This window comes from Cynara cardunculus (assembly GCF_001531365.2).
Source record: "Cynara cardunculus var. scolymus isolate 2C chromosome LG 3, CcrdV1, whole genome shotgun sequence".
Classification (NCBI taxonomy): Eukaryota; Viridiplantae; Streptophyta; class Magnoliopsida; order Asterales; family Asteraceae; genus Cynara; species Cynara cardunculus.
Genome location: NC_037530.1, coordinates 2,660,111 through 2,688,088, shown reverse-complemented (window position 1 = coordinate 2,688,088; position 27,978 = coordinate 2,660,111). Strand labels below are relative to the sequence as shown.

The following is a 27,978-nucleotide window of genomic DNA, read 5'->3' as shown; positions in this document are numbered from 1 at the left end:
CACCTTATCCTAATTCTTGTCTCTGTCACATATCGCATGAAACATAGAACAGTGAGTTCTTATTTTTTTCTCATGTTCGAGCCCGACATTAAACAGTAAGTTCTATTCCGTCTTATCCCATATATCAAACACATCCATACAGATCTTTTTGCTTTCACACTTGAAAATTTATAAGAGAGCCAAAAACAAACCTAATAAGCAGACATAATATAAAATAAAATAATTATAAAAAATATTGTTTAAATAATTTCTGCAACATTCAATTGGTTTTGGTTTTTAATCTTCAGCTGTTACAAAAAATAAAATAACAAGTTAAAAGGAATTCAAACTTACAACTTATAGTACCACACGTACAAATAACTCCGCAACGACTTTCCAAAAAACAAGCACGGACCATTAAGACCCCTAATTTTTTTCTCATGATCGAGGGCGTAGATACCCCCTCGGCTATTAGCCTGTTGCTGAACCCGCCCCTGAGGATCGGGTTTTGCATCATCACATTCCCGTAACCCCGACACACACAACCAAACCTAGAAAATGAGAAGTTGAAAAAACAGTAACAAAATGTTGCCCAAAAACAAATGAGCCAAAAGCCTAAATTCAGCACTGCTTAACTGATTCCTATCGATGTACAAATGCTCCATGCACAGAATCTTCTTAACAACCTCCCTAACGTTTTGATTAAATAGGACAAACTTATTGGGGTGCTACATGTGACTGAGAATGGTCTTATTTGCATATTAAGCAATGAATTTTCCTTCCAACTAGCATTTCTGGGGGGTTTTTTTTATTTTAAGGTTGTACTGAGCTATACCCAGACTAATACCGGCAAATTGCGACTGTAAGACATCAGCACTGATAAACTCAATAGCCACAATTGTTTAAGGCCGAGGAAATTGAAATTCTACAAAGGCTTTTCGATATCATCTCATTAACCATCAAAGCGTACTATGAACTTGATATTGTTCTGTACTGGAATACTCGTCTTTTTGAAGTCGTTTGATCTCCAATTGATGATCAGGTCCTTTGAAGTGTTTCATGATTTGGAAACCTAATTTGTCTCGGATATAGATGGATTTGACGAGACGCCCCGAGCATCCTAGAAGCATGAAAATCCATCGAGATAAGATACGTACCAACCTACAAAAGAATCAAGCTCAATAGACAGTTTTATAACAATAGGAACACTGTTGGTTATGGGAAAATTTAAATGAGAACTAGGAATATTTGAAAACATCATAACCAACTATTTCATGTATTATTTATGATAAATGACCCTAAATAATCGTATGAATATTATTCATTACGAATAATTTTCATCATGAATAGTTTGTTTCCAGGTTCTCTACATAAGGTTCAATGTGAACCTAACTCTTGGTCATTACAATAATCTCCCCACATGTTATTTTTCAGTCGGAACGGTTATGAACGCTTCGCACCCCTTTCGAAGTGGAATAAAGGGGAAAGTGAGTTGCAAGTCAAGAAAGAGAGAGAGAACTGCCTAAAAGGAGAAGTCAAAAAATGAGTCCTCGTAAAGCCTAAGGTAAGGAAGGCAGTTCACCAGGTAAGGCCTCCCATCCGCTAGTTCGGTCGTTAGGTTGAGAAGAAAGGGATTATTGGGTGTCACTTATCTTTCCATGTGAGCATGGTAAGGACCGAGAATCTTACCTGGCAAGTAAGGGAGAATACTCTTACCCGGTTAGCGCTTACCGGGTAAGAGATGTTTACTAGCAATCCATTTTGATGGTTAAGGATGTTACCCAATAAGGTAAGTGAGAGTTGTGATTCTTACCGGTAAGTGTAAGCATTGGGTAAACGGTCCTTCAGTAGAATCCCATGATCGAGAATGCCGTAATATCATAATATCAATAAACGCAGTTGACGGTCAACTGGAAGTTCTATAATGATCCTTTGGTTTTGTATGGGTGTTCAATCAAATGTGGTCATCCTAATGAGTGTGTTGGATGATTACTAAGTTACTATCAGCACTCACGCTATTCTCCATTTTTGGGTCCCAAAATCATTTCTCCCCATATCAAGTGAATGTGACGAAGAATCTCATTATTTCTTCAGCCATATATATCGGACAAAAAGAAGGAAGTACTAAAGGACCAAGCCAATTAGGGAGCTAGAAGGTCATGTAAACCGCCTAACTTCGCTTAATGCTTGTTAGAATATTGATTATATCAGCAGTTTATTTTCAAGAGTTCAAGATTTTTCCTTCAAAAACGCACCCACACCAAGGAGTAAATAAAATGCAATAAGGTCGTCACTCGTCAACCAATCGACTCACCTTGTGAATACAACCGATTCATCTCCCTGGCATGACCCGATAGTTGAGAACAAGGTCCTCTGACTTTTTCCAGATATAAGCCCGGACGGTAGCCAAGCTCATTTCAGGAGTTAAGACCTGGTCAAGGACTAATTAGTTTACAAACATCAAAAATTTCCTACCAGATAACAACTAAGCAAAACAGGTTGGTGTGTGTGTATCTTGTTACATACTCCCTCTGTCCCAAAATAAATGTCCAAATTACTCCACAATGAAAAAGACACACAGCTTTAGAAACGTGTAATTATTACACTTTTTAATTAACTAAATGACAATTGTACCCTTAATAATATAGGGAGTAATAAATTTCTCCATCTCATAATTAAGGGTAGAATTGGAAAGTAGGCTTTTACTTTTGAAAGTGGACACTTATTTTAGGACAAACTAAAATAAATATGTGGATATTACTTTGGGACGGAGGGAGTAATAAATAATCACACTAAGTACATAATCAGCTAAAGTATGTTATACATAACCACCACTTACAAGCAAATCAAGATCTCACATGCTTGGATCTGGAATTTCCAGATCTAACACAGAAAGATAGAATAGTGTATCTAACCTAGGGTCTGTTTGCTAGCAGCTTAATGAGCCTAATGGGACTCGCAGCTTATTCAGTCAGCTATACATGATTGTTTGGTAGTGGGTTAATGATATAGAAAGTGGCTTATTCAGTAAGCTTCTACAAAGCCTTAAGTAGAAAGCCAAGTTTTTTTCCAAACCTGTCTCTCGCAATTAAAAAACACGCTCCTTCCATCTATGAAAAAACCCTCCTAAACAAAAAACCTTCTCAATCTATACAGACAGATTAATTCACACAGATAATTTTATCCATACATGACTTAATCGAAAACCAACCAAACAGCCCTCTAATAATACTTGAACTAAATATCAAGCTATTTTTGGAGAAGATCAATCTAACTACAGCGACATTTGTAATCATCAAAAGAGCTAATTACCATGTTAAATTAATTCAGTGAAGCAACTTCAAATAGCATCGCCTTTTAAAGTGAATCTCATACACAAAACGACATGCAAAAAACTTATTCAGCCCTTGTCGTAAGTGCTCTTGTACTTTTAGAATGAAGGGAGTAGTTCAGAAATAAAGACAGATTTAACTCATGTTCCTATAGCATGAAATCCGTTTTGCTGACAGGTGCTGGTTGTCATTTAGGTTAGGTTGGAACATTTTAAAGAACATACTCGTTCTTTGTGTTGTGTCAAGCCAAAAAGTAAACTTCAATGGTTCATAGAGCTTGCTCGACAGACTTGCCTTTTCTTTTAGTTATAGACTACGGCAACCCAACACAATAATTTAAAAAGTACATGTCATCAAAAGCTATTCATAGTCCAAAAAGATATTAACTTGCCTGATTATTGCATAATATCTCTATTGCCGGTTTTAGCTTTTGCCCAGGCTTTGATTCAGATCTAAATGAACCATCTCCATTAACAGATGAATTCTGCAACTGCCCTCCAGGCAGGCCAGGAGCAGAAGTGCCATCATTACTTAAACCATCCAACGGCTTGTCCAGAACCAGCTTCTCCACAACATAGTTAACAACCTAAAACACATTAAGAAATATATATATTTAAGTTGAAAATTGTTCTATGTAGGGTCTGATAATATCCCAGTTTGGCTATGTATTGAATAGTCCTTGGTGGTCCATAGGTGAGCATGAGCTCAGATGATACAAATAGAAGCATATAAAGACTAAGGGGCCATTTACCAAATGCTTATCCGGGTAAATGCTTACCAAGTCACATTGCCTTATCGAATGAATATGGTAAAACACCAAGAATCTTACCCGGTAAGTGAGAGCGACGACTCTTACCACGGTTAGCGCTTACCGGATAAATTGTTGCATACGATGTCATTTTGGTGGACTAAAATCTTACCCGGTAAGTAAATGATGGTGTTAAATTTTATCGACAAGCACTTATCGGGTAAGCGTTTGGTAAACGACCCCTAAGAAACTTAAATGATCTACCCTAGTGGATCTAGACTTTTTTTCTTGTTCCCTCTTGCTAATTGGCATAAACCAAACCAAACTAGTAAATCCCACATGGACTAGAGAGACGGTTTCCAGATGTATGTAGACTTCTCCTCTACCCTAAGGAGTAGAGAGACGGTTTCCATGAAGACCCTCGGTTGGCAAAAAAGTTATCAGCACGAAAGTGTGTAGAGGAGATTTTGAAGAGTTAATAAAGAGCTTGAGACAAAAAAAGAAAAGGAAGAAAATCTTGGAAAATGTAGACCAATCAAGCACAATAACAAACAACAAGAAGATGGATTAAAACAGATGACATAAAAAGCATAAGCAAAGTACGAAACAACTAATGACCTAAAGTGAAGAGCACTAAACCAAGAGAACAAGTGAGCCACAAAAAACCTCTTGGCTAAACTGGCATGATGATGCCTAAAAACAAAAACAAAAAAGAATTGCAAAACATTCAGGTCCCACCCCCAAGGCTAATACAAGAGTATGATAAAAAAAGCTATAGCAACCATCAGTGTTGAACAAACTGAGAGAGAACCGTCTATAAAAATAATCTGTGGGCGGCCTACAAGGATGTCATACCTTGTGTATTCTTAAAATACGAGGTGCACTCAGCTTCCCTTGAGTCAAGATCTGGAGAGCTGAACCTTCATATGGCTGCAAGTAAAAGCTGCACCTGAAAATTGAGGTGAGAGTTGAGAAACAGAGACTGCTTGAAAATTTCCTTAGCGTTACTGCATTAGCATCCATAATGTGTTATTAAGAAACCACACGCATTTGAAAGTGTCAGTAGTGTCATTCATTTTGTGTTCATATGCACACAAAATTGAAAAGAAGGATCCAATGACTAAAATAACTAAGGATTGAGCAGATAATTCTGACACCTATATGTTCCTAAGCCATGTGAATGCTCATGAAAGAGATTGAAAGGAGAAATAATGAAAGGAATGCGGGGAGAGAATTACTTGGTATGTTCCCTGGGGGGAAGACGATTATGCAAAACACAATCTAAAACCCACCAAGGGAAGTCTTCATCTTCAGTTCCATCCAGCTCCGTAATTTTCCTCCTCCATGGACCACTGTGAGAACCCTCGGTAATAATTGAAGGAGCGGAAACAGTTGAGAATTCAAATGGAGGATAGACTGAAGGATCGTTTTCAGCAGAACCATCTACTTCGACTCTTGAAAGTGTGATACTCCTGGCAGAAATATCCCTGCCAGATGGAACTTCCCCATCGGCTGAAGGTTGAGATCCAGATCTATGTTTTTTCTTAGCCAACCAATGAGTCAACAAGCCTTTGAGGGTTTCTCGTGCCAAGTTAATCTGCAATACATGAAGGTCAATGGAATAAATAAATTACTTCACCTAACATAGAAATGAAACAATCATGCGAACAGCGATCATTTCAAATACACTGCCCAAAAAGAGATTAAAAGTAACTTCTATGGTTTACATTGTTTTGCAAGCCGGGGTCTTCACAAAAACAGCCTCTCTACCCCTAGGGTAGAGTTAAGGTATGGGTACATCCTACCCTCCCTGGCCCAACCTCTGTATACCGGGTTAATTTGGTTTTTCTGTGGTTTTACAAAAGCATAACAAGAGACGTTGACTTGATTTAGAAAAATTACCAGCATACAAAAATAAATTTCATTACCTTATAAATAAGGAAGATCATGGAGTAGGAGCATGTAAATCCAAGTACGAAAAGAAAAAAAAAAAGAACTCTGCATATTTTTCAAGAATGCAAAAGAAAAATAACTACATGGGCCTAATATTACTCAAAAACTCATAACATCGTTTCACGAGGTCATTAGCACTTTGTACACATAGAATTGATCATCCTATCCAACAATGTCTACAGAGAGAATATATTAAAAAGAACTTCCCCCTGTCGGGGTGATGACTTTAAGTAGTGCGCACAAAAAGAAATACATACTTTTCCTAACTGGAAGCTAAACATCAGTTGATATGCATAGCATAAGTTTTAAAAGGTAAATAATTATGCATTTCAACTTTGAAATGACAAAACTCACCTAGGCATTTCTTTCTCAAACTCATAGAGCATATCCCATGGTATCTCTATGCATCCCATTCAGTACACCATTCTTATGCCTCTTGCTCTTTTCCATTTCAAACATGATGTGCTCGCAAGATGTTCAAAAATAAATATGTAATTTGACAAAGTTTGTTTCATTCACATAACTATATACATATGCTAGCAATTAACAACTAAACTGTCTCATCCCAATTTATAGATTTTTTTCAACCAATGGATACCCATTTTAGCAGTTTTTGTGTCAATGTAAACCAGACAACAAATAAATGTGTTAACCCTGCTTCAGATAATTTGCTTTAGATTGTCATATCAATGATAGCCACAATGAGGACTATAATATATATATAACATAAAAAAAACAAATAACATATCCTTGTGAGATTCTCTATTATTTTATAGGCTTCAACAGTATTCCTTTAACCTATGGCAATATTAAATGTGAAGCTTAAGATATAGATATTTCTGCCTCCATAACTTGCACCATACAGGTATAAATCATGTACATCATAATATACAATACGTAACCAAGAGTACATAAACACACAGGAAGAGATGTTCTACCTTATCATCCTCAGCTTTCTCAGTGATCTTAAGGTCAATAGAATACATCTCAGCGGAGAAGCATTGTGGGGTATCCAAATGCACAGACAAGCTCCCTAACCTAGTGTCTACAGTGAACCATGCAGGAATGCTTACCTGGAGAAGCAAGACAAGTCAAAAGAAGTGACAAAAATTGTAGACAATGTTCCTATAATGAGCAAATGAAATTACCATCTCAAAAAGTTCTTCCTTCTTCTTTTCGAATGGAACCTAAAAAACAAAATTTTCAAAACATAACTTGATTAAAAGACATGATATATTCTATATTGTTTACAAAACCTATAAAACAAAGTTAAAAGTATAACAATATATTTATGACAATCTTCTTCTTTTGAAAGAGCAATATACACGATAATTTGAAATGACAGCCGCATAGAACTCTTCTGCTTAGGTGATAATAAATGCCAACAACATGCACTCTTCTACTTACTCAAGAATAATTTAATGCTGGTTACCTGTCCGTAGTCCTGAATCGCAACACCTCTAGTGATTTCCCAAAGCTTCACAGAACCAGCATTATCCTATCAAAGACACGTTTCAAACCATCAGCTCACTGAATTATATTAACCAGTATAAGAATACAATGCCTCGTAAACTGTTAAACCATCAAAAAGGTAAGAGAAGGAGAAATCCAAACATTACCTTAGTTAGGACATGCCTTCTATTATTCAAAATTTCATGTTGCACAATGCCAGGATTTCCACCAATAGTGAGTGTTGGTTCTCTGTAGACAGGGACCTACATGTCATTCCATAAGTTGGTCAGTATATAATGAACATAGTGACTAATTTGCAAGCAAAACCGCTCACATAAAACATAAGAATATTGTATGGCCAATAGATTATCAACATAAAATTTAAAGAAACCAATGGAGTATTGCAGTACAATCAACAAACCCTAAACGATTGCAAGCTAATATGCCTTTGTTCTAAGTGAGATTCAAGGAAAACCATATATGCTACGTTTAATCTTAACCATGCATCACAAACAGCATCATCTTTCCTTTTCCTTTTTTTATTTTTCCCGAGTGATTATTAGCATTACCTACCACAGGTCTACTGATCTAGAGTGTGGAATTCGGTGGACTTCTAAGAATAAGTCCTTGCAATACATGTGGAAGTGATTGAAGATACGTGCAACAATAAAGTAAACAAGTATCAAAACATGCGACAGTGAGGCAGATTTTCTTACCAATTACTACAGGGCATCTAAAGGATGCCGGTTTTTACCAACCTACAGACTGCAAGTTAGCCAAAAGAGGAAAAGAATAAAAATACTCACAGGGGTAGATCCTTCCAAGGAAGCTCTTGCCCTCGAAAATGACAAATTTCCAGCAAGGAAGGAACTGCCTCTGTGAAACACCTTCTGAGGATTGTGATCTTCAACGGGCCATCTATGCACAGAAGAATCTGTTGTTGCAACCCATATGCCATCATCATGCAGCGCTAATTTCTGAATAGGATGTTCCCTTGTGCAAAGTAATATACTCTCCCTTGTTGCGAGGTCTGTCAAGTATAACTACAGGAGAGAACAGATAGAAATGAGGTCGCAGCAATGCAGAATATAGTCCAGAGCAAATACTAAAGAAACTGAGACCACATTTTCTCTGACGCATTGATAAAAGCAGACTCACAGAAAGATCTCTTCCACCACTATACACATGACTAAACGATGGAGTGCTAACAAGTGCCCATACAGAATCCATATGAACAGCATATGAGTGCACACAGCGCTGCTGCCCAAGATCCCATAATCTACAATAAAAAAATGGAGTCTCCATGTCAGTAACAAAGAACAAAAGAATTCACAAAACCGGTGTACTTGTTCCATATAGTCCTCCATTCACAAATATGTCATCGTAATGCATGCAATTGCCGTCCATATTACTCATAACACCCTTAATCCTTTCAAGAAAAATAAATTCATAGACACCTTCAATATAAACATTCTTTCTTTGTGAAATATCCTTTTTCAAGCCTAATCATCTTTTAGGATGGTGTTGGCAAAGTACAGCCGTAGTATGTCTATTTGAAGAAAGGCAACAGCCGTGCTAGCCTTTTTTCGTTGTTTTAGCTGGGAAAAAAAAGAACCAAACAAAGGAGATAACAGAGATTGAAAGAAGAAGAAAAACACTTGTTTGGACCTGAATAGAAGTAGGACATCAAATCTCTGATGGATGGAATGGTATGTAAACTGAACATACTGTTACCTACCTGATCATAGAATCAGAGGATCCTGATAAGCAAAACCTGCAACCATAAAATTAAAGAGCCATTAGAAGCTCTTAATAACCAAATAGGACAAAATAAACCTTCATAAGGAGATGTTCAAATACACAAGTTCCAATGTATGGCAAAAAAAACAAGAGGCCACCAAACTAACCTCCAAGCACACTTCACTTCTCAAGTTAGATTAGATTTTCAATGTCTAGAGTAAGTCCTAAACACTGAGTCCAAAAGCTTCTAGTTGGTTCCCATGTCTAAGGCACAGACGACTGAAAGCAAGATAATGGCAGCTTTTTTTATAAAGAGATTATGGCAGCTTTCAGTTCCACCCTATTGTCGTTTTAAGTAGGATAATCTTGTTCCTGTCCATCTTCAACCTTTTGACTAGACCCACACTTACTAGTGTCCTGTGTCCATTGTACAAATTTTACTTTTCATGACTGCTTAGTAGAATAATAGCTTTGATGGGATCAACTCCCAATTGCACAGCTTTCGAGTAGTTCTTTAGAGCTTACCCGTGATTTCCAAGCCACAACCCAGTTGGGTGAGGAGGGACTGGATGCCCAACATGTTTCCATGCCATAACCTTTTTCAGAAGTAAACATTGAAGTCGCTATCACACTAAGCAAGATCAGCATGTGTCAATGAATGTGCAATTAGCTTTACTCAGCTGCACATGTTATTTTTGTATTGAGCTACTGGCAGTAGAATTTATGGATGGATCATACAGTAAAAAAATAGGACACAATGGAGATCAATCACATGTACATACATACAACACACATTTGCATAGATGCAAACTAGCCTCACATCGTAATACTTATATTTTGGCTGTAGGTCAAATTAAATAACGGCTGGAAGCCTGGAATGTTCTATGTCCTATACGTACCCACGTCTCTTAACTCCCACCTGACACCTTTTTAGTGCCCAAGATGAACATCGTAATTTGGAAAAACTTAAGAACTTTAATGTCGAAACGAAAATTCTAACATAGAAACCATATGAACAACTTAATCTGACAAAACTTAAAGAACTTCAATTTCAAAACAAAAATTTTAACATAGAAGCCAAGTATTTCTATAATTGATAAAAGGTACTCTCATAAATGTGTTTATTTCATTCTCGACCACCAATATCGATTTCAATGTAATAATAACCCAAAAAAAACCCTAAACAACAAATAAATATGAATACCATATGATTAGCACTCCTCTGGTTGAAGCATGTATATTGAACATGCTCATCTTGCCACGTAGAGGGTTAATTTGTCATCGTTGAAGCAACTTTCTCAAAATATAAACATACACCATATCAAAATTCATTTAAAAGGAGGGGCTCATGATAAGTGCCAACCACACTTTCACAGATGAAATAACAATCAACCTCGATGTGTTAGGCAAACTCGTGGAACATCTAGCTGTTAGAAATGTGTATGGAATATTCATGATTATATTTACAACAAACCAGCTTCAACTATAAGAAGATAACAATTTAAAGAATCAAGGGAGAGGGGAAAATGAATGATTCATATCATATGTACATAAAATTTCTGAAATGTAAGTCAACCAAGTTAGTAAAACCTGCCAAACTATCATTACCAAACAGATAACATGCATTAAATGACACACCTCCCCGTGGAGTCTAGAAGCAGAGCCCTAACATTATCTGTGTGCCCTCGCAGTTTCATCGTTTTGGAACCAGTTCTTGAGTCCCAAACACGTACAGCCTACAAAAATCAACGGTTATAAGATATAAACTCTCCATGTAATCATTGCAACGCTAGGCTGATTAGCATAAATGAATTAGTAATAACGATTTTGCAAAGAAACATCTAACAGCCACTTAACAAAAGCAAGCCCTACAAAATCTTATGAAGTATTAAGTCAGTAGGAGAGCTTTCAAATAAAAAGGCGTCCACTTATAATCACATGCAGACGTTATGCAATTAGAGGAGAAATAAATATGGAACTCCCTGGTAGCAACATATGTCTATGTTATTACTTAAAAGTATGTTCCACAAATAACAACTATACCAAAATATACCTTTTCTGTCCCACCTGACACCAGAAGAGTTCCACTATCATTCATTGCTAATGCATACACAGACTCCTTATGTCCTTTAGCAACAATGGGAACATATCCTTGAGGTTGATTTGTGTGTGACGAAATGCTGTTGCTTGAGCTAATAGTCCGCATACTGGTAACTGGCAGTGAATTTCCTGAACCATTGATGTCATTTGAGCAATCATCATCAGCCTCATTGGACTTGGTGAGTGGAGCAAGTGCAGCTTCAAGATCCCATATGAAAACCTCACCACCCAGGCCACCAGAGGCAACAATATTGCTCTAAAATGATCAGCAGAGAAAAATAAAATAAACCACAGGTAGTAAAACCCACAGGCCATGCTCATATACTTGTATCCCCTAATGGAAATATCATTTAATAAATAGGTCTATAAATCCTTCTTACAAACGTAAACAAAAATCAAGACAGTTTTTCAACAAATGTTACATTTCTCTCTGCAGCAGCTAGACAAGTGACATAATCTGTGTGTTGACGGAAAGTCCCTGTGCAAGTCCCATCCGATAAGCAATCCCATGTCTGGTAGTACAACCCAGTTTAACATTAGCAGATTCATTTAAACAGCAAGGCATGGATTTACAAATCAATCATAAGCTGAAGACAAACCTTAACAGTGGTATCTGAGGAGCAGGAGACAAGGGTATTCCCGCCTACAAGGACTGCATCATTGACCTGTGCAGCCAACACATGCTCAATTTTAATGCGGCATATGTTTGAAGTTTAGCAGAAGCTGAACTAGAAAGGTACTCTGAATTAAAAAATATTTGTTATAACAATTGATATCTAGAATCTTAAGAGTAAGATGATAGGCTCTGCATGTCCTAAGATACCGAATCTCACCAGGGGACTACAAGTCTAGCAACTATACCCCTTGAACCTTAATTAAGTCAACAAATTAACATGCCAAATTTTTCACAAGATTTACCGAAATATTCCCTCTCTGAACTACAAAATCTTCATAAAAATAGAAACCACAATCCACCATTAACAGCACTGCAATTAATAATAATGACTGACAGTAAACAATACCAAGAATAAAGAAATATACCCAATCAACATGAGACTCAAATGTAGTTGAGCAGGTAGCACCGTCTTCAGCTAATTCCCATCTCCTTAACGTGCCATCACGGCTACCAGTGAAGAGGTAACTACCATTATGTGGTGCTGATGACTTTAGTAGTGCCAAACTATTTACCCCTGCACAATGCTGCAAAAAATAGATGCACTCCTGATTTTATGTTGATACAACCCTCTTTACCTAATACATTGCAGAATCAGGAATAGTGGGACAAAAAACAAATTTATTCCTTTCTCAAGACTCTACCGAATAGATGGTTCATCTGACTCATAATTAGATGTCACAAACGAATCTGGAGAATTACATAAAATCCCAGGTTATTTCTATAATTCCAATTAAAAAATGTACACCACGAAAAAAGCTAAGAACTAATATTTGACATGATAAATCAAAATGCCTATTATATTGGACTTACTTATCCACTGTGCATGCAAGATTGTTATCATGCTTCATGATCAATTACACATCAGAATAACAGAAGCACCCCCCTTTTAGAAGAAGGGTTGTGTTGCCCCTCCCACACAGCTTGGTATAGATAACAAGTACAAAAGTAGATACTACATGCATGTTTCCAGCCACGCAAATAATTAAGTGACTAGCCCAATTCAAATATTTGAAGGGAAGAATGTGATTCAACTTCCTGATTTAAGCTAACATGTAAAATATGGGCTCCCATAGTGGTTCTTCAAATGAAGGCTATCTGTATATATGCATAATGCATCTAGGAGTCTTTTCCCTGTATACAGAAACAAACTCACATTCAAAATGCCATTGAACTACTTGAAAAGATTTCGATTTTTCAACTAACTCATTCAAAACTTGACTGGGTGTAAGATTTAATCCGTCCATCCAAATCAAGTTGAAGTCTAGTAATAATATCTCATAAGTTAAGTGTGTGATAACTTGTGAAAGGTAGGCCAGAATGGCAGTGAGAAATCTAATAGCCATTATCTAAATGTTACCCATGAATAACAATGTGGGAACGTCAACTTGCAATTGACCTAAAGTTGGATGTATTAAAAGTCTTGAGACATAATATTAACCCTTAAGCCTAGGGTTCTCACCCTATAATAGGTAGTAGGTACATCTTAGGGTATCCACACATACGCGTGATATTTTGTACAGATATCAACAAGGGTGAAACAATTTAGTACGTATACTCTTAATTTTGGGAAAACAACACTCCCATGTCGGTCATGAAGCAAAAAGAAGCCATGGGTGACTGTAGGGCCCCGCCTGCTTCCCACCCAAAAAGAACCACTTGCTAGCTAGCCGGGCTAGTGCATATACCATCGTACTATAAAGGAAAAAAAGGTTCCTCTTTAATCTTGCATACACTTGAGCTTCGTACTCAAGTGGAACCACTCATCTCACATAAATTCAAATTTATACACAATTTTTTAAAGATAATTTCATTTCATGTCCAAAAACTCAAGCTCCAATTCACGGATAAGGTTTCTGAAAACAGAACAAGTACATGTCCATCAGTCACGAATGGGAGAAACAAACCAAATTAAACAAACCCTAACCTTTGTATCATCAGCATCATTCAACACATAAGTCAATCTCTTCTCCTTACGAGCACGAACTGAATTGGAGGTGTTGCCTGCACTACCCACACGGTGCATCGCAGAATTGCCTAGAGCACAAGTTAAGATATTCGATGTATGAATATGATGCTGGATTCATTCAAAACGATCAAAAAAAATTGTTATGAATTTGTATTAATCATTAACTGTATCAAATAAAGCAATGTAACAAACATATAACTCCCTTCTAAAATAGTTATAAAAAAGGGAGAGATCGTAAGGATGTGAAGTATTTACTACTTACTACAGACTATGCTGGCAGCTGAACTTTTGTAACAACTACCTTAAATGATAAGATTGAGAACGTGAGGCAATACCCACTTACGTATTATACCAGCCACATATGACATCAGTTAATTCCGTTTCAGACGTACAAAATGTATAACATCATCAATAAATTAACCATGACACTTGGTAAGCATTAAATATTAACTGTTGGACTATGTTTTTTAATCCAAATTCTATCAAAATATCTGTTGGTTCCTTCTTTACTTTCCAAATTAATATAGAATTAATCCTCTATTCTGGTTTAATATATGACAAGAAAGCAATTACATTATGATGTTGATCAACAGCACCAAGAGAAGAAAAGGTAAAAGGAATAAAGGTTTTTCCTGATATTATTCAAGAGTTAAGCAAGAACTATATGCCCTACTACCTGTTATAACCGGGTTTTCTGCAGACCTAGTCAAGGTAACTCTATGTGTTTATTATGCGAATTACGTGATAGCATGCATGTTATCTTAAATATAAATGCATGAATTATGTACACATGTGTGGTAATTTGATATTATGCATGCCTATGTGGAAAATTTTATAGACGGTTATATGATAAATATAATATGTGGGAATATTATTATATAATTCAAATCTTCATGGTTAAGAAAGATTGATTATAAAACATTATCTTTTCACCGCCCAGAATGGTTTTATTGGATAAAAGCTTTCACCGCCTTGAATTTTGAGTATAAAAGAAAGGGATAAGATAAAATCATTAGGAAATCCTTTTTATTTTTACTTTTAGAAAGAAACAGAGTAAAGGCGGTAGAGTATTCTTAAGAAAGAATCCTGGTGCGGTTGAAAGAAAGCCTTGTGTGATTAAAACCTGCAGAATCTGTGGTTTCAAGGTGAGTTTTAAACTACCGTCGATTATAAACTGTGAGTTTTATTAACCTTTTATTATAATCGTATGTTTATAATCTGTTGTTCAACCCTACAATATTTATAGATGACTGAGATTTAGAAAGAATCTGGTAAACACTGTTTTTAAACAGTTTTGAAAGAAATGTTTTATGGTTCAAAGATTAGAACCTGTTTTGAGAAGATTGAACAGAAACTGTTCTTTAGAAACAGTACCCTGTCTGGGAAGAACTAGATGAGTTGGGTAATTATATCTAGAACAGAGTGTTCTTATGATTTGGAAGGTTTGAATATAAACCTGTGTTGAGATTTTGATTTGAATAAAACTATGAACGAGGTTCACTCTGACAGAAAGGTCTGCAGCCTGTCAGTGGATGAAATAGTTCATATGAATTTCAGGGGAAATAACGATGGTCGTTGTGTGCGATGGATAGCTATTGCTATAAACAGGGGATTTATGGATGTAATAAGGATGGTCGTTGTGTGTGTATGCATGGTATAACTCTTGCTATTATATCTAATAAGACTTCAACAGATTTGAGTTCTCTCTTCTTGGTGATTTTAGGATTCAGAGATGTTGTTCTTATTRGAAATAGTAGTATTGATGTTATGGTTACGGGAAAATATGACCTATGGTCATTAATTTTGGTTAAAAGCATTTTGGAACAGAATGTTCATTTTTATAAGGAACCAGAAGAACTCTGGTTGGTCCTCACTATCGAACCAGAGAGTTCTTGTTATATATTTAAGGAATGTACAGGTTTTACTAAACGTATTATTTGGACCAGAGGCTCTGTATCTATTGATAAGAGTTTATGTGTCAAAAACATATTTTAAAGAGGTTTTAAGAAAAAAAAAATTATACTTAGTATTTTCTATAAAAGACAGACCAAAGGGGCTCTGGTCGACTCTCACGTTGAACCAGAGGCTCTGGTTGGTCATAACTTTTGAACCAGAAGCTCTGGTTGAGTAAGAGCTCTACATAACTATCCTTTTTATGAAAAGGGTTATCTTATTGACTAGAAGCTTAAGTTAAGAGCATTACAAGAAATTATATGAGCCAGAGGCTCTGGTTAGTACAACCAAAGGCTCTGGACGAGGGAGTAAAAGCTCTGGTAGAAGGACCAGAGGGGCTCTGGTCCTGTTTATTGAAATATATTCTAAGTATGGTTTGGAACCAGAAGCCCGATGGACCAAGTCAGAATGTGATTTTTAGTCTTTGCTACATGAGATGGATTATTGAAATAAATGTTTTGGTGATCTTCACCCTGCATTACCAAAAAGGTAACCTCACTAGACATTCATGTCTAACCCTCATTTTGTGTTTTTAAAAATATGTGTGCAGGTAATGAGAATAAGGGAAAAAGCATTATGTGAATTACTTCCCTATGTGTTTTGCAATATGAAGATCTTGATTAGCGATGTTTGGAAGATTATATGTCAAGATATTGGAAGCATGTACTTTTGAAATTTTTGATCTATGTATTGTACATTATAGACTCTTGTATTATGGACCTATGTGGGGAAAACATGTATTCCGTATATGAAATATGGGTTATATGCAATGTATGATTTGGGGGTGTTACACTACCAAACCTCACATACATAGAGGGGATATTGCAGGTGGCTTTCTGAAAGTTTAGATACATCTGTCATATGACCCTCCACTATACACCAAAAATCTCTATTTGAAAGTCAAAACACTAAAAAATTGATCAGTGTCCTTGGAATTTTCTTCCTACTTTCTCTGAATAAATATTATATGATGACCCAAATATGGGAATGCTATATTGGTAGGTAAAAAAGGGGAGTATATACATTACCATTCACCTAGGAATGTATAAATGATAAGAATTGTTGTCCATTGAAAGCAAACTTAAGAATTATACTGTCACTCAAACCATTTCAACAAATTTGACTCAAAAACAGCTATATATTATAAGAACGTCTTATCCTGTATTCACCTAGGCGAATATAAATCTTAAGAACTTTTGGTTATTCAGGGCAAATAAAAGAGTTTTAATGTCACTGAACCGCTTCAACAAATTTCTAATTCGACTCACTAACGTTATACATTTTAAGGAAGTCCTTAACCTTTATTCGTTTTGGTAAACTCAAAACTCTCTTATTCAGTTAAAACTTAGTATCTAAGCATCAGCAAGTTTCGAGCATTATTTTGGAAGAATTCCATAACATGTAATATCAATTAGCATCAATCTCGAAGGCAATCATATTCCATCTGCAATAAGCTCATTACCTTCCTAGTTTCTCAAAAATAAACGGCATAGCATTTACGAACCGAATGAAGATTCATGTTGCATCATATTCTAATACTTACTTACCTTACAAACCCTATGCAGCGCCAGTTCCGAAACAAAATCGTAAAATAACAATCAAAAATGGTCTTTAAACCCTAAAATGAACTTCCGGTAAATTCCATAATCCAAAACTCAATCCTAATAATACCATACAGAGACTCGGTGGTGCTTACCGAAATAGAAATCGATACGAAGCAAAATCAACAAAAGGATCGCCTGATCCTTCAAATTTGAACTTCAATTTCTCTGAATGAAGTGAAATTTTCCATACAAACGACACTCATATGCATCAAACGGTATCCCACTGTTCCAATTTAGATACTGAAACCTGTAAATCTGAAGTGGAATTCAGATTGTAAATCGAAAATCAAACTTCAAATTGGGAATTGGAGATTGTTTGGGAGGTTAGAGAAAATGGCAGTGTCCAATACATGGATAGTTACGATAAGTGAAAAAGGAAAGGAAATTGGCAAATGTTTGATCAAGGGTACTTAAGGTATTTAACAACATAGATAAAATACTTTCGATAAGTTAAGATGGCTGTGTGCACACGTCGTCGTTTTGGTTTCAATCTATACAATAACATAAATCATTTAACAAAAACTTTTAAAAACTATTTTTTATGCATGAAATACTGTTTATTGATGTATATTACTTAAAACTCGATATTACAAGTGATTTTGCATAAATACAACTTATTAAAACTTCATTTTTAAATTTTTGTAACTAGCTGCAGATAAACATAATCAAATACGGGATAAACATTTATTTCAAATATAGAAAATCTAAAATATAATTAAGATAATCATTAAGTTTCTAACCGAATGTTTAGTTATTATCTTTAATAAAAATATATTATTAAACCAAAAATAAATTATTTTGTTATTAGACCTAAGTTAAATTATAATAAAAAATTGAATCAAATAAGTTATACCAAAAAAAACGAGAACTATTAAATAGTTAATTTAATACTAATATCGATTTTATTTATTTTATTTTATTATGTTATCTTCAAATCTACATTTCATTCAAAAATTAAAACATTATCGTTTTCTCAAAACCACATAAAATCGTATTATATCGATAGAAACAAATAATAAAAACTAAACATTAAAATAGATATTTATCTCGTTGCATTGCGCAAGTACCCTTATAGTATGCATGAATGTATGACCTCGATGGGTGGTGATTTCGTACGAGATTAAACTTATGATGTTTCTGACAAATTACTTGATAAGCTAATAAGCTAGTTATCTATACTACAAGGGTGTTTGGGATTGCTTATAAAAATAACTTATTGACTTGATCTGGTGTGGCATCGGTAATAAGCAATTTTGAGTGCTTGGATAAACAGCTTATACCGTTGTCAAACCGGTAATAAGAACTTTTTGAAGAAGTTAAACCGTTCTAACTTATAATAAGTTAATAAGGACTTTTGTAAAAAAACATAAGTTGTTTCAAATAAGCAATCCCAAACACCCCCTATATGTAACACCCTAATTTCTTTATTTGATAAATCTCAATATTTTCAGCCTTAAATGCAAAAATTTATAAATAATTCAAGTACTCCAACAGCTGTTACATTTAGTGAAACATCTTTAATTATAAGACTAAAGCAGGCTAGTGAGAAGTTGTTAAGGCTATAAGTGTGTTGGCAAGTCTGGTAAGCATGACTAAGCAATATAGTGATTAGTTGTTAAGGCTACAAGTATGTTGACAAGTCTAGTAAACATGAATAAGCAATCCAGTGATGAGTTGTTTAGGCAAAAAAAAAATATATGAGTTGACAAGACTATTGATTATAAGACAGGTCTATAAAGCATGACAAGGAGTACTAAAAGCATGGAGTTGTATAGATTTGATTATTCTTAGAGATGAGTTGTCAATATTCTATTATCTTTATTGATGAAGTGTCAAATTCTCATAAGAATACAATCTTGATAGCAAAAAGAACAAATAATTAATGCAATGAATTTATCTGTAAATAGTGATTGAAATGGTCATTATTTGTGTATACAAAAAATAAGAAATTTCTCTATATATACATAATTAAGCTTGAAGAAAGTAATCAAAGGAAAAAGTAGGCAGATCAAGGTGAGTATTTATATGATTTGTGATATACATGCAATATATATATATATATATATATATAAGTATTTTGTGCATTACAAGTTATGTTGGCATGCTTGTTTTACATTAAAACATTGATACACATACATATTCAATTTATGCATTATGACATGTTATGATTCAAGTATACACACAAGACGCTAAAATCATTTACATGTTACCATATATGTTACACAAGGCATGAAATTTTGTACATGTTATGTATAACCATAATATATAGCGTACGAGATATTACAAGAAGGGACGTCTTGTCAACGGACCTTATAAGACAACCTTTTATGGACCCCGAGGTTAGCAAACCTCAAGACAAGTATGGTAAAAGAATGGTTTATTTCAACATGTTTTTTTGGTTATTTTGCATTCTTATCAACTAGTTTTACCAAACATGATTTATTCACCAGTTAGCTTATCAGCTATCAACTAACTTACAAGCTAACAACTAGCTTATAAGTTAGTTTGCCAAACATAGCCTTAAAACTGAATGGTAGTACCATACCATGTATGTAAAAGAAATGAGCAGGACAATAATGTTTTTTAGTGTCCCACCAAAGTAGATGGGACAAAAAAAAAAAAAAACCCGAGACATGATTGATAAACTATAGAACTAGCTATGTCAAATAAAAACCCTAAAATATTGCAATTCATTCACTCGTTTATCTCACTATCACCCATATGATAATGTCACATACATCCAGTATAGTCCATACTCCAATAGTCACTCATGCATACCAAATGCACCCGACACACTGCACATTCGTACGAATGTTAACCGCATCGAAGGTTAACCACAAAATGATGTATCTAACACATAGTGTTTTAATGAGAGTTATAATTGAAAAAAGTTACAATAAGCTCTCAAAACGTTACCCCAAGTAGTGTTTTAATAAGCATATTGACTTATAAGCGAGCTTATAATTGTTCAAACGTGTACCTAGAAGATAAACTAGCTTATTTTTACCAAACAATGCCGTAGTATAAGACGAAAATAACAATAAATTACAAATTATGGGGATAAAAATCATAAGTTCTAAACTATAGAGACTAAAATCAGAATTATTACAAATTACAGGGACGAAAATTGTAATTTACTGCCACCGGGGAACTAACAATACAAAATGACTGTTCCTGAGATTTTTGCCAAGCTCTTCGACAGAATGTTGTCATCTATCCCCACTGCAAGAACGCTCACCAATTCCTTCGCGTCTTTCTTCCATCGGAATCCACCAATTCTTACTCCAATTCATCAAAGGGTTTCCGTTACTTTTTGTTCCGGAGCCCTAGATTTTGACGACGAACCACAAGGAGAAGAAGATGTCTTTTCTGGCGGCCGACGACGAACGAATTACACCGGTGTTCGGCTCGAAGAGAGCGTTGAAGAACTTAAATCGGGAAAGATTAGGCTTGATACTTGGATTTCTACTCGAATAAACGGCATTAGTAGAGCTAGGGTTCAATCAAGCATTCGATCAGGACTCGTCTCCGTCAATAATCGTGTTACTGTTAAGGTAAACTTGTTCATTTACTCAATTTTGGATCAAATGTTACGCGGCCTTCACTTATAATATCAAACAAATTACTTTTCGACTTCGAATTTGATTCAATGCTTTAGATTCAAAAAAATCAGTTGGTAATAAATACTCATCCTTAGCATAAAAAATTTATTGACAAACGGTTTAATTGCAACTCCTGATTGGCATATGGTTTAATTGTTAGACTATTTTGCTGAATATCTGAAATGGATCAATAGTTGAGATCAATAGGAACATTCACTTGCAACAATGAATGATGATAGGATTTAAGGAGCTTTAACTATGGAATGTCGGACTTTATAGTTGTGATATCTCGTTGCACAATTTTGTTTCAGGCCTCACACATGGTAAGACATGGTGATAAGGTTGAATGCACGATATCGGAGTTGCAACCCTTAAAGGCTGAAGGAGAGGATATAGCTTTAGATATTGTTTATGAAGATGAACATGTATTGGTTGTTAATAAGCCTGCACACATGGTAATCACGTCAACCGTCCTTTGCATTTTTATCTATGAATTAATCTGCTTCTTCTAAACATGAAATGTGAAAATCATTATGTAGATTGTAATATATTTATAACTGAATGTTTGTATGTTAACTATTCTTTTGAAACCTGGGCATTTCATTTAAATTGCCATAGAAGATGATATACAACCTTGAGGGGCAACTCAACTCAACTGGCAAATAAAGGTTAGGCCTTGTGGTCCCTCAGGTCGCCAGCTCGAGTCTCCTTAGGGTGCGTTTGGTACACAAAACATAACAGGAACATTGTTCCACGTTTGACAGAACTTTTTTGTGGAACAGAGTGGAATAGGCGTGTTCCACCCCCACCCCATGGAACAAGGTGGAACAAACCTATATTTTATCAACATAACCTCAAAATAAAACCTATTTCTCTCTAAAACATCAAATATACCTCTTTCTTTATACTTTATTCATCCTTTAAATTTTATTTGTTGTATTTTATTTCTCTTTAAACTTTCACCTTATAGTCCTCAAAATCTTACTTTTATACGATGTCTATAATTCTATATTTTGATTAAGTTATGTAATTTATTAAATATTTTTATAGAAAAGGTGTAAAATAAAAATTGGAAACTACATGAACTTTTCATTTTGGTGTCATTTTAATCATCTTGACGAAAACTTTCTAATGATATATTTTGTTATTAAAAATATTTATTTTATTATAATTTAATAAATTACATAAATTAATCAAAATATATAAATGACATAAACAACTCATTAGGGTAAATTGGTCATTTTATTTGTTCTGTTTTGTCTTACCAAAAGTTGAACAACTGTTTTTGTTCTGTCCTATCACCAAACACACCCTTAGGGCCAATGGGGATTTTCCAGGCTGTTATCTTCAGGGCCCCATGGTATCAGTCGATATGTGCACAAGCTGGGCCGGACACCTGGGGTTTCCCAAAAAAATCTCTATGTGTATGGTTACTGTGTTCCTTTCAATTTCATGTTCAGGTTGTTCATCCAGCACCTGGAAACACTACTGGAACACTAGTAAACGGCATTCTTCATCATTGCAGTCTCCCGACACCTTCATTCCAAGATCAGGAATTACTATCAGATTCTGATGATTTGGATGACATTGAGCTAGATGAACCCTTCATAAATCAGACTGACTCAAAGGATTTCAGTTTCGGTACTAATGAAACATCTGTTCGTCCTGGGATTGTGCATAGATTAGATAAAGGCACAAGTGGATTGCTTGTTGTTGCAAAGGTGGGTTCCTGGTGCTATCAAAATTACAACATCATTGCTGCCATTTTTATCCATTTTTTTTATCGTATGCTTGACCTTTTGAACCATTGAAATTGGATTTTCATTGTAAACCAACCATCGTTCTTGTGAAAATATAAAAACAACACTAATTTTTTTGGCATTGCTGCAAGAATGATCGTTAGTATGCAAAAGAACCAAGATTGATGTTCAAAATGTCAATCACTTTTTTTAGGGTGCGTTTTTATCCAAGACAGTTGTTCAGCGTTTGGTAAGATTGGACAGGACAAAACATATAAAATGACCAACTTACCTCTAATGAGTTGTTTTTTATCTTTTATATATTTTGATTAATTTATATAATTTATAATAAAATAAATATTTTTTATAACAAAATATATCATTATAAAGTTTTCATCAAGATGATTAAAATGACACCAAAATAAAAAGTCTATGTAGTTTCCAAGTTTTGTTTTATAACTTTTCTATATTATCTTTTAATTATTAATATTTAATAAATTACATAAATTAACCAAAATATAGAAACCGAATAAAAATGATATTTTGAGGACTGTAAAGTGAAAGTTTAAAGAGCATAAAATATAATAAATGAAATTTAAAGAATGAATAAAATATAAAGAAAGAGGTGTTTTTGATGTTTCAGAAGAGAATTGGATTTTATTTTGAGGTTATATTGATAAAGTATAGGTTTGTTCCATCGTTTTCCATAGGGTGGGGGTGGAGCACGCCTGTTCCACTATGTTCCTGTCTGTTCCATATAAAAGTCCTGTCAAACATGGAATGTAATCCATATTCTGTTATGTTATGTCCTGTCCAGTGTACCAAACGTACCCTTAAGGCCTACGTTTTGGTGCTAACATCTCCTATTTTTCTTTCTAAATCATCCTGGACAACACAGGATGAGCATTCGCACGCTCATTTATCTCAACAATTCAAGCAACACACCATCCAGAGGATATACGTCAGTCTCACTTGTGGAGTTCCTTCTCCAGCTTCGGGTCGTGTTGATATCCCAATTGGCCGTGATTTGACAAATCGGATTCGTATGGTTGCTGATACGGGACCGACCAAATGTGGAAAATCTCGCTATGCTGCTAGTAGGTGATTCAAGGTCTTCCTTTACTAAACCCTTTTAGTGTCTAAATGCTTCGTCACCTATATAAATCGGCTTCTTTTAATATAAATGACCCCTCGACTTTGCAATGGCCTGTGAGTTAAGTCTTTGAATGCAACCTTTTCCTTGTTCTTGCAAATAAGTTGTTAATAGACTTGAACCTTGTGAATTGCTCCAAGGCTTATCGTTAACCGAATAAATTGTATGCCTAAGAAAACTGAGAGTGTAACAACGGGTTACCTCTTTCTGAAATATCTATCAAAGAGGAAGTTCCATTAGGAGCCCAAAATTGATTAGGAACCTGGGAACTGCCCACAACGCGCCATGTGTCCCTCTTCAGGATGAATATTCATCATGAATCACGCATTCATGATGAATATGGAGGCGTTATTCATTGTGAATCACACATTCATGATGAATATGTTACAACGTTCATGATGAATAACATGTCCATATTCCTGATTCATATGCCAGTCGTGCTACTTGGCAATATTCGGGTTCCTAATCAATTTTAGGTTCCTAACAGAACTTGCCCCTATCTATCAAGCAAAATCTAATTCATTTCACCAATTTTTTTTGTCTTGGAGACACAGTGATAAGGCATGGAGATATGCTAATCAAATCGTATCTAGGCGGATCTGAATTTGGACAACAAAAACCAAACCAAACGAACCCAGTATATCCTACCTGCGGTGGGTTCAGGGGAGGGTAAGATGCATGCAAACATGAGTAGAGCGGCTGTTTCCATGAACACCCCAACTTGTGAAAAGTGTGACAAAGAGAGAAAGATAGATATGATTAAGTTTTGAAAAGTTGGTTAAGAGTAAGCAATAACATACAAATAGAAACAAACAGGTACAAGAAAAACACAACCAATTTAAGGAAACTACACATCCTTAGGGTATGTTTGTTAGCAGCTTAATGGGACTCGAAACTTATTCGGTTAGCTATATATGATTGTTTGTTAGTGGCTTATTTAGTAAGATTCTAGGGTGGAGTTTTATGCAGAAAGCCAAGTTTTTCCAAAGCTGCCCGTCCCAGTTAAAAAATACGCTTCTTCCATCTATGAAAAAGCCTCCCAAACAAAAACCTTCTCAATCCATACAAACAGATTAATCCATACAAACAACTTTGTCCTTACAGGACTTGATGAAAAACCAACCAAACAGCCCTGAAGTCTGACTACTCTAGCTACGGAACCCACCCCTAGTTTGCTACCATATTCATGCGTCTCTAAGAGCTCCTGTCAGAGGTCATGTCCTAAAAAATGTCTAAAGCGGCCATGTTTAACCTCAGTTGCTCATCCCACGTCCTCTTCGGCCTACCCCTCCTCACGATACGGCTGAATTTGAAAAGATATTTGAATTTGGTCAGTCAGATATGTTTAAATAAAACCTGGTTTTATTAAAAACATAGACATCAAAGAATTGGAACAGTCGATGGGCTTATTGTTAAACAACCGATAAACATTGAGCTCACTTATTTGATCATTAGGTACAGAGTAGTCGAGATACTTGCTGGTGGTGGATCGGCATTGGTTGAGTGGAAGTTAGAGACGGGCCGCACCCATCAGGTATCATATTCATTTATATAATTTTCGTTTCTATTTTATTATATTTATATAACTTTACGTATCAAAATCTAATATTAGCTGTTATTCTATTGTGGTATTCTGAAATAGATTCGAGCACATGCAAAGTACCTGGGCATACCTTTAATGGGAGACGAGGTGTATGGAGGTACTAAAAACATGGCCCTGGCTCGGCTGCACCCCAAGAACCCGTCAAGCTTACACGGTCAGCTTTCACAGATTGTCTCGAAACTCGACAGACCTTGTCTCCATGCGTTGACTCTTGGGTTAGTCAAGTCAAACTTGTTTCTTCTTTATTTAAAGGTCACTTGTTTGGTTGGTTTTCCATCAAAACCTGTATGGATAAAGCTGTCTGTGTGGATCAATCTATCTGTTTAGATTGGAAAGATTTTTGTCTGAGAAGGTTTTTTCACAAATGGAAGGAGCGTATTTTACTATTTTTTAATTAGGAGGGGCAGATTTGGAAAAAAAAACTTGGCTTTCCACATAAAGCTCCCCTCTAGAAGCGTATTGAATAAGCCTCTTTCTATATTATTAAGCCACTACCAAACAGTGATGTATAACTGACCGAATAAGCTGTTAGTCTTATTGAGCTCATTAAGCTGCTAAAGCAGACCAATAATTTTTTTGTGTTGCTCTCTTCATCCCAAAGTAAGTGTCTAAACTTATATTTTAGTTTGTTCCAAAATAAATGTCCATTTTCAAAAGCCTCTATTTTCCCACTCTACCCTTAATTATGAGATGGAGAAAATTTTCACACTCTGTTATTAAAGGTAAAATAGTCATTTAGTTAATTAAAAAGTGTAATAATTACACATGCCTAAAACCGTGTGCCTTTTTTTTTTGATTGTGGACGTTTATTTTTGAACAGAGGAAGTACTTTTTTTGTTTATGGTCAAGTTTAATTATCTTATATATACCACTTGTTTTGTAGATTTACGCATCCTTGCACCGGAGAGAAAATGCAATTTTCATGCTTGCCTCCTGTAGATTTTGCTGAACTTTTGACGGGACTTCGTAATATAAGCACGTAGAAGGTGATGAGCTCGTATTCTAAAGCATTGTTTTTGTTTTCGACATATTTTAAAGCTAAAGTTTTGTACTTATCCCGTTTTATCATTAATGCTATCGTTGTTCCACCAGATCATCTTATTTTTGTCATTATTTAAGGGCAATTTAGCAATATGGTTGACAATCAACAATCAACCTGGTATTTAGCCATACATCATCATAATAGGCACTTAGGGGCCCTTTGCCAAAACACTTACTGGTAACCATTTATTGGGTGTCACTTACCTTACCGGGTGAGCATGAGAAGGTTCAAGAATCTTACCTAGTAAGAGGGCATAACAAAGACCGAGGATCTTACTTGGTAAGTGAGGGAGAAGACTCTTACCTAGTTAGCGCCTTACAGGGTATAAGACGCTTACCAACAATCCATTTTGATGACCAGATAAAGGTGATGGTAGTGACTCTCGTTGGTAAGCGTCTGGAAAATGGCCCCTTAGTATCTAAACTATCGATGTAGTTCTGAAAATGCAAAAAGAAAATAAAGCATTGCGGTTGTTAGAAAACCGTGAGGGTGCATTTGGTACGCAGGGCAGGAAGAGACATGGCACAGAACAAAAACTTATTGTCCCATGTTTGATGTGACATTAGACTTAGACAAGACAAGACTGAGTGGGACAAAAATGCATTTGCATTTTTTTGTCCGACCAAAATAGGTGGAACAAAATGTCTTTATCTCACCAAGATTGGTAAATTACTAAACTACCTACGTCAAATTAAAATCCCTAAACATTCCACAATTCTTCCACAACTGATCTGGTTACCAAACGCGCCCTGAGAACACTCAGGTTGGCTTGAAGTAGTGGAAAAACACTCTAGTTGGCATATTAGAATGCTTTGTACCAGTTACTACAAACTGGAGTATATTCTTCTTTTTTGCATTTTTTTTAAGTATGTTAGTTATTTTGGAACAAAATCCTTGCATTAGTTGAAAAGGCTAATCCCTCACAATTGAACACTTTTATTACACTATCTTTTGATCAAATGGTTTCATTATTCTTGGGATATAAAGTAAATTATTATTTGCCTAGAGAAGAATGACGAAGGGGCCATTTACCAAACTCTTACTTACCTGCAAGAGTCAGCACCCTCACTTACCTTATCATGCAACATTCTCGGCTATCAAATGGATTGTTGGCAAGTGTTTTTGCCTGGTAAGCACTATTAGCTGTAAATTAGCTAGCTGTAAATTAGCTATTTCTGAGTTTAGCCTCATCTATTTTAGGATGTTTATTATGTCATTGATCACCCCTAAATGAGTGGAGATCATTTCCTAATTTGTAGCCTCTCAGTTGTATATATATTCGGCTGATGTATATAGAAGATAATAAAAGGAAAACACGATTACTTTCATGCTATCA

The 27,978-nt window shown here is 35.4% G+C and overlaps 2 protein-coding genes across 9 annotated transcripts in view; one reads left to right on the top strand and one right to left on the bottom strand.

The window, feature by feature from the left end:
• Positions 1-569: 569 nt before the first annotated feature.
• Positions 570-17,859, bottom strand: LOC112508682 (WD repeat-containing protein 48-like). 4 transcript variants are annotated; one of them, XM_025113379.1, is made up of 20 exons: positions 17,596-17,859; positions 13,905-14,014; positions 12,346-12,504; positions 11,904-11,969; positions 11,727-11,816; positions 11,530-11,560; positions 11,258-11,433; positions 10,843-10,940; positions 9,203-9,238; positions 8,623-8,743; positions 8,271-8,507; positions 7,632-7,727; positions 7,445-7,510; positions 7,161-7,199; positions 6,951-7,085; positions 5,298-5,656; positions 4,915-5,008; positions 3,703-3,897; positions 2,294-2,410; positions 570-1,140 (listed from the first exon to the last, which is right to left on the bottom strand). In XM_025113379.1, the coding sequence occupies exons 2-19, from the start codon at positions 14,001-14,003 to the stop codon at positions 2,312-2,314; spliced, it is 2,196 nt and encodes a 731-aa protein (XP_024969147.1). In that variant the 5' UTR covers positions 14,004-14,014; positions 17,596-17,859; the 3' UTR covers positions 570-1,140; positions 2,294-2,311. The 4 variants fall into 4 exon arrangements, with proteins under 4 accessions (XP_024969147.1, XP_024969145.1, XP_024969146.1 ...); XM_025113377.1 differs by having other exon boundaries at positions 11,258-11,560; XM_025113378.1 differs by having other exon boundaries at positions 11,258-11,560; positions 13,905-14,054; positions 17,596-17,853.
• Positions 17,860-20,698: 2,839 nt separating this feature from the next.
• LOC112509294 (RNA pseudouridine synthase 2, chloroplastic) overlaps positions 20,699-27,978 on the top strand; it is a 12,937-nt gene continuing 5,657 nt past the window's right edge. For 2 of the 5 annotated variants that reach the window (XR_003068817.1, XM_025114168.1), the window contains exons 1-7: positions 20,699-21,057; positions 21,417-21,560; positions 22,566-22,826; positions 23,743-23,945; positions 25,453-25,531; positions 25,640-25,815; positions 26,484-26,586. Coding sequence is in view for 3 of the 5 variants with exons in the window: in XM_025114168.1 (XP_024969936.1) it covers positions 20,707-21,057; positions 21,417-21,560; positions 22,566-22,826; positions 23,743-23,945; positions 25,453-25,531; positions 25,640-25,815; positions 26,484-26,583 (1,314 nt within the window). In the remaining 2 variants the exon portion in view is untranslated. Of the gene's footprint in view, positions 21,058-21,416; positions 21,561-22,565; positions 22,827-23,742; positions 23,956-25,452; positions 25,532-25,639; positions 25,816-26,483; positions 26,750-27,978 lie in introns of those variants that run through there. The other 3 variants (XM_025114169.1, XR_003068818.1, XM_025114170.1) reach the window with 3 other exon arrangements.

Bases quoted from the DNA above. Each gene is read 5' to 3' on its own strand.
- LOC112508682 (XM_025113377.1), bottom strand. From the start codon at position 14,003: ATGCACCGTGTGGGTAGTGCAGGCAACACCTCCAATTCAGTTCGTGCT. The intron at 12,505-13,904 runs GTTAGGGTTTGT...TATTTTTTGCAG, and splicing joins ATGATGCTGATGATACAAAG to CATTGTGCAGGGGTAAATAG. The intron at 10,941-11,257 runs GTATATTTTGGT...TGATTTTTGTAG, and splicing joins TGTCAGGTGGGACAGAAAAG to GCTGTACGTGTTTGGGACTC.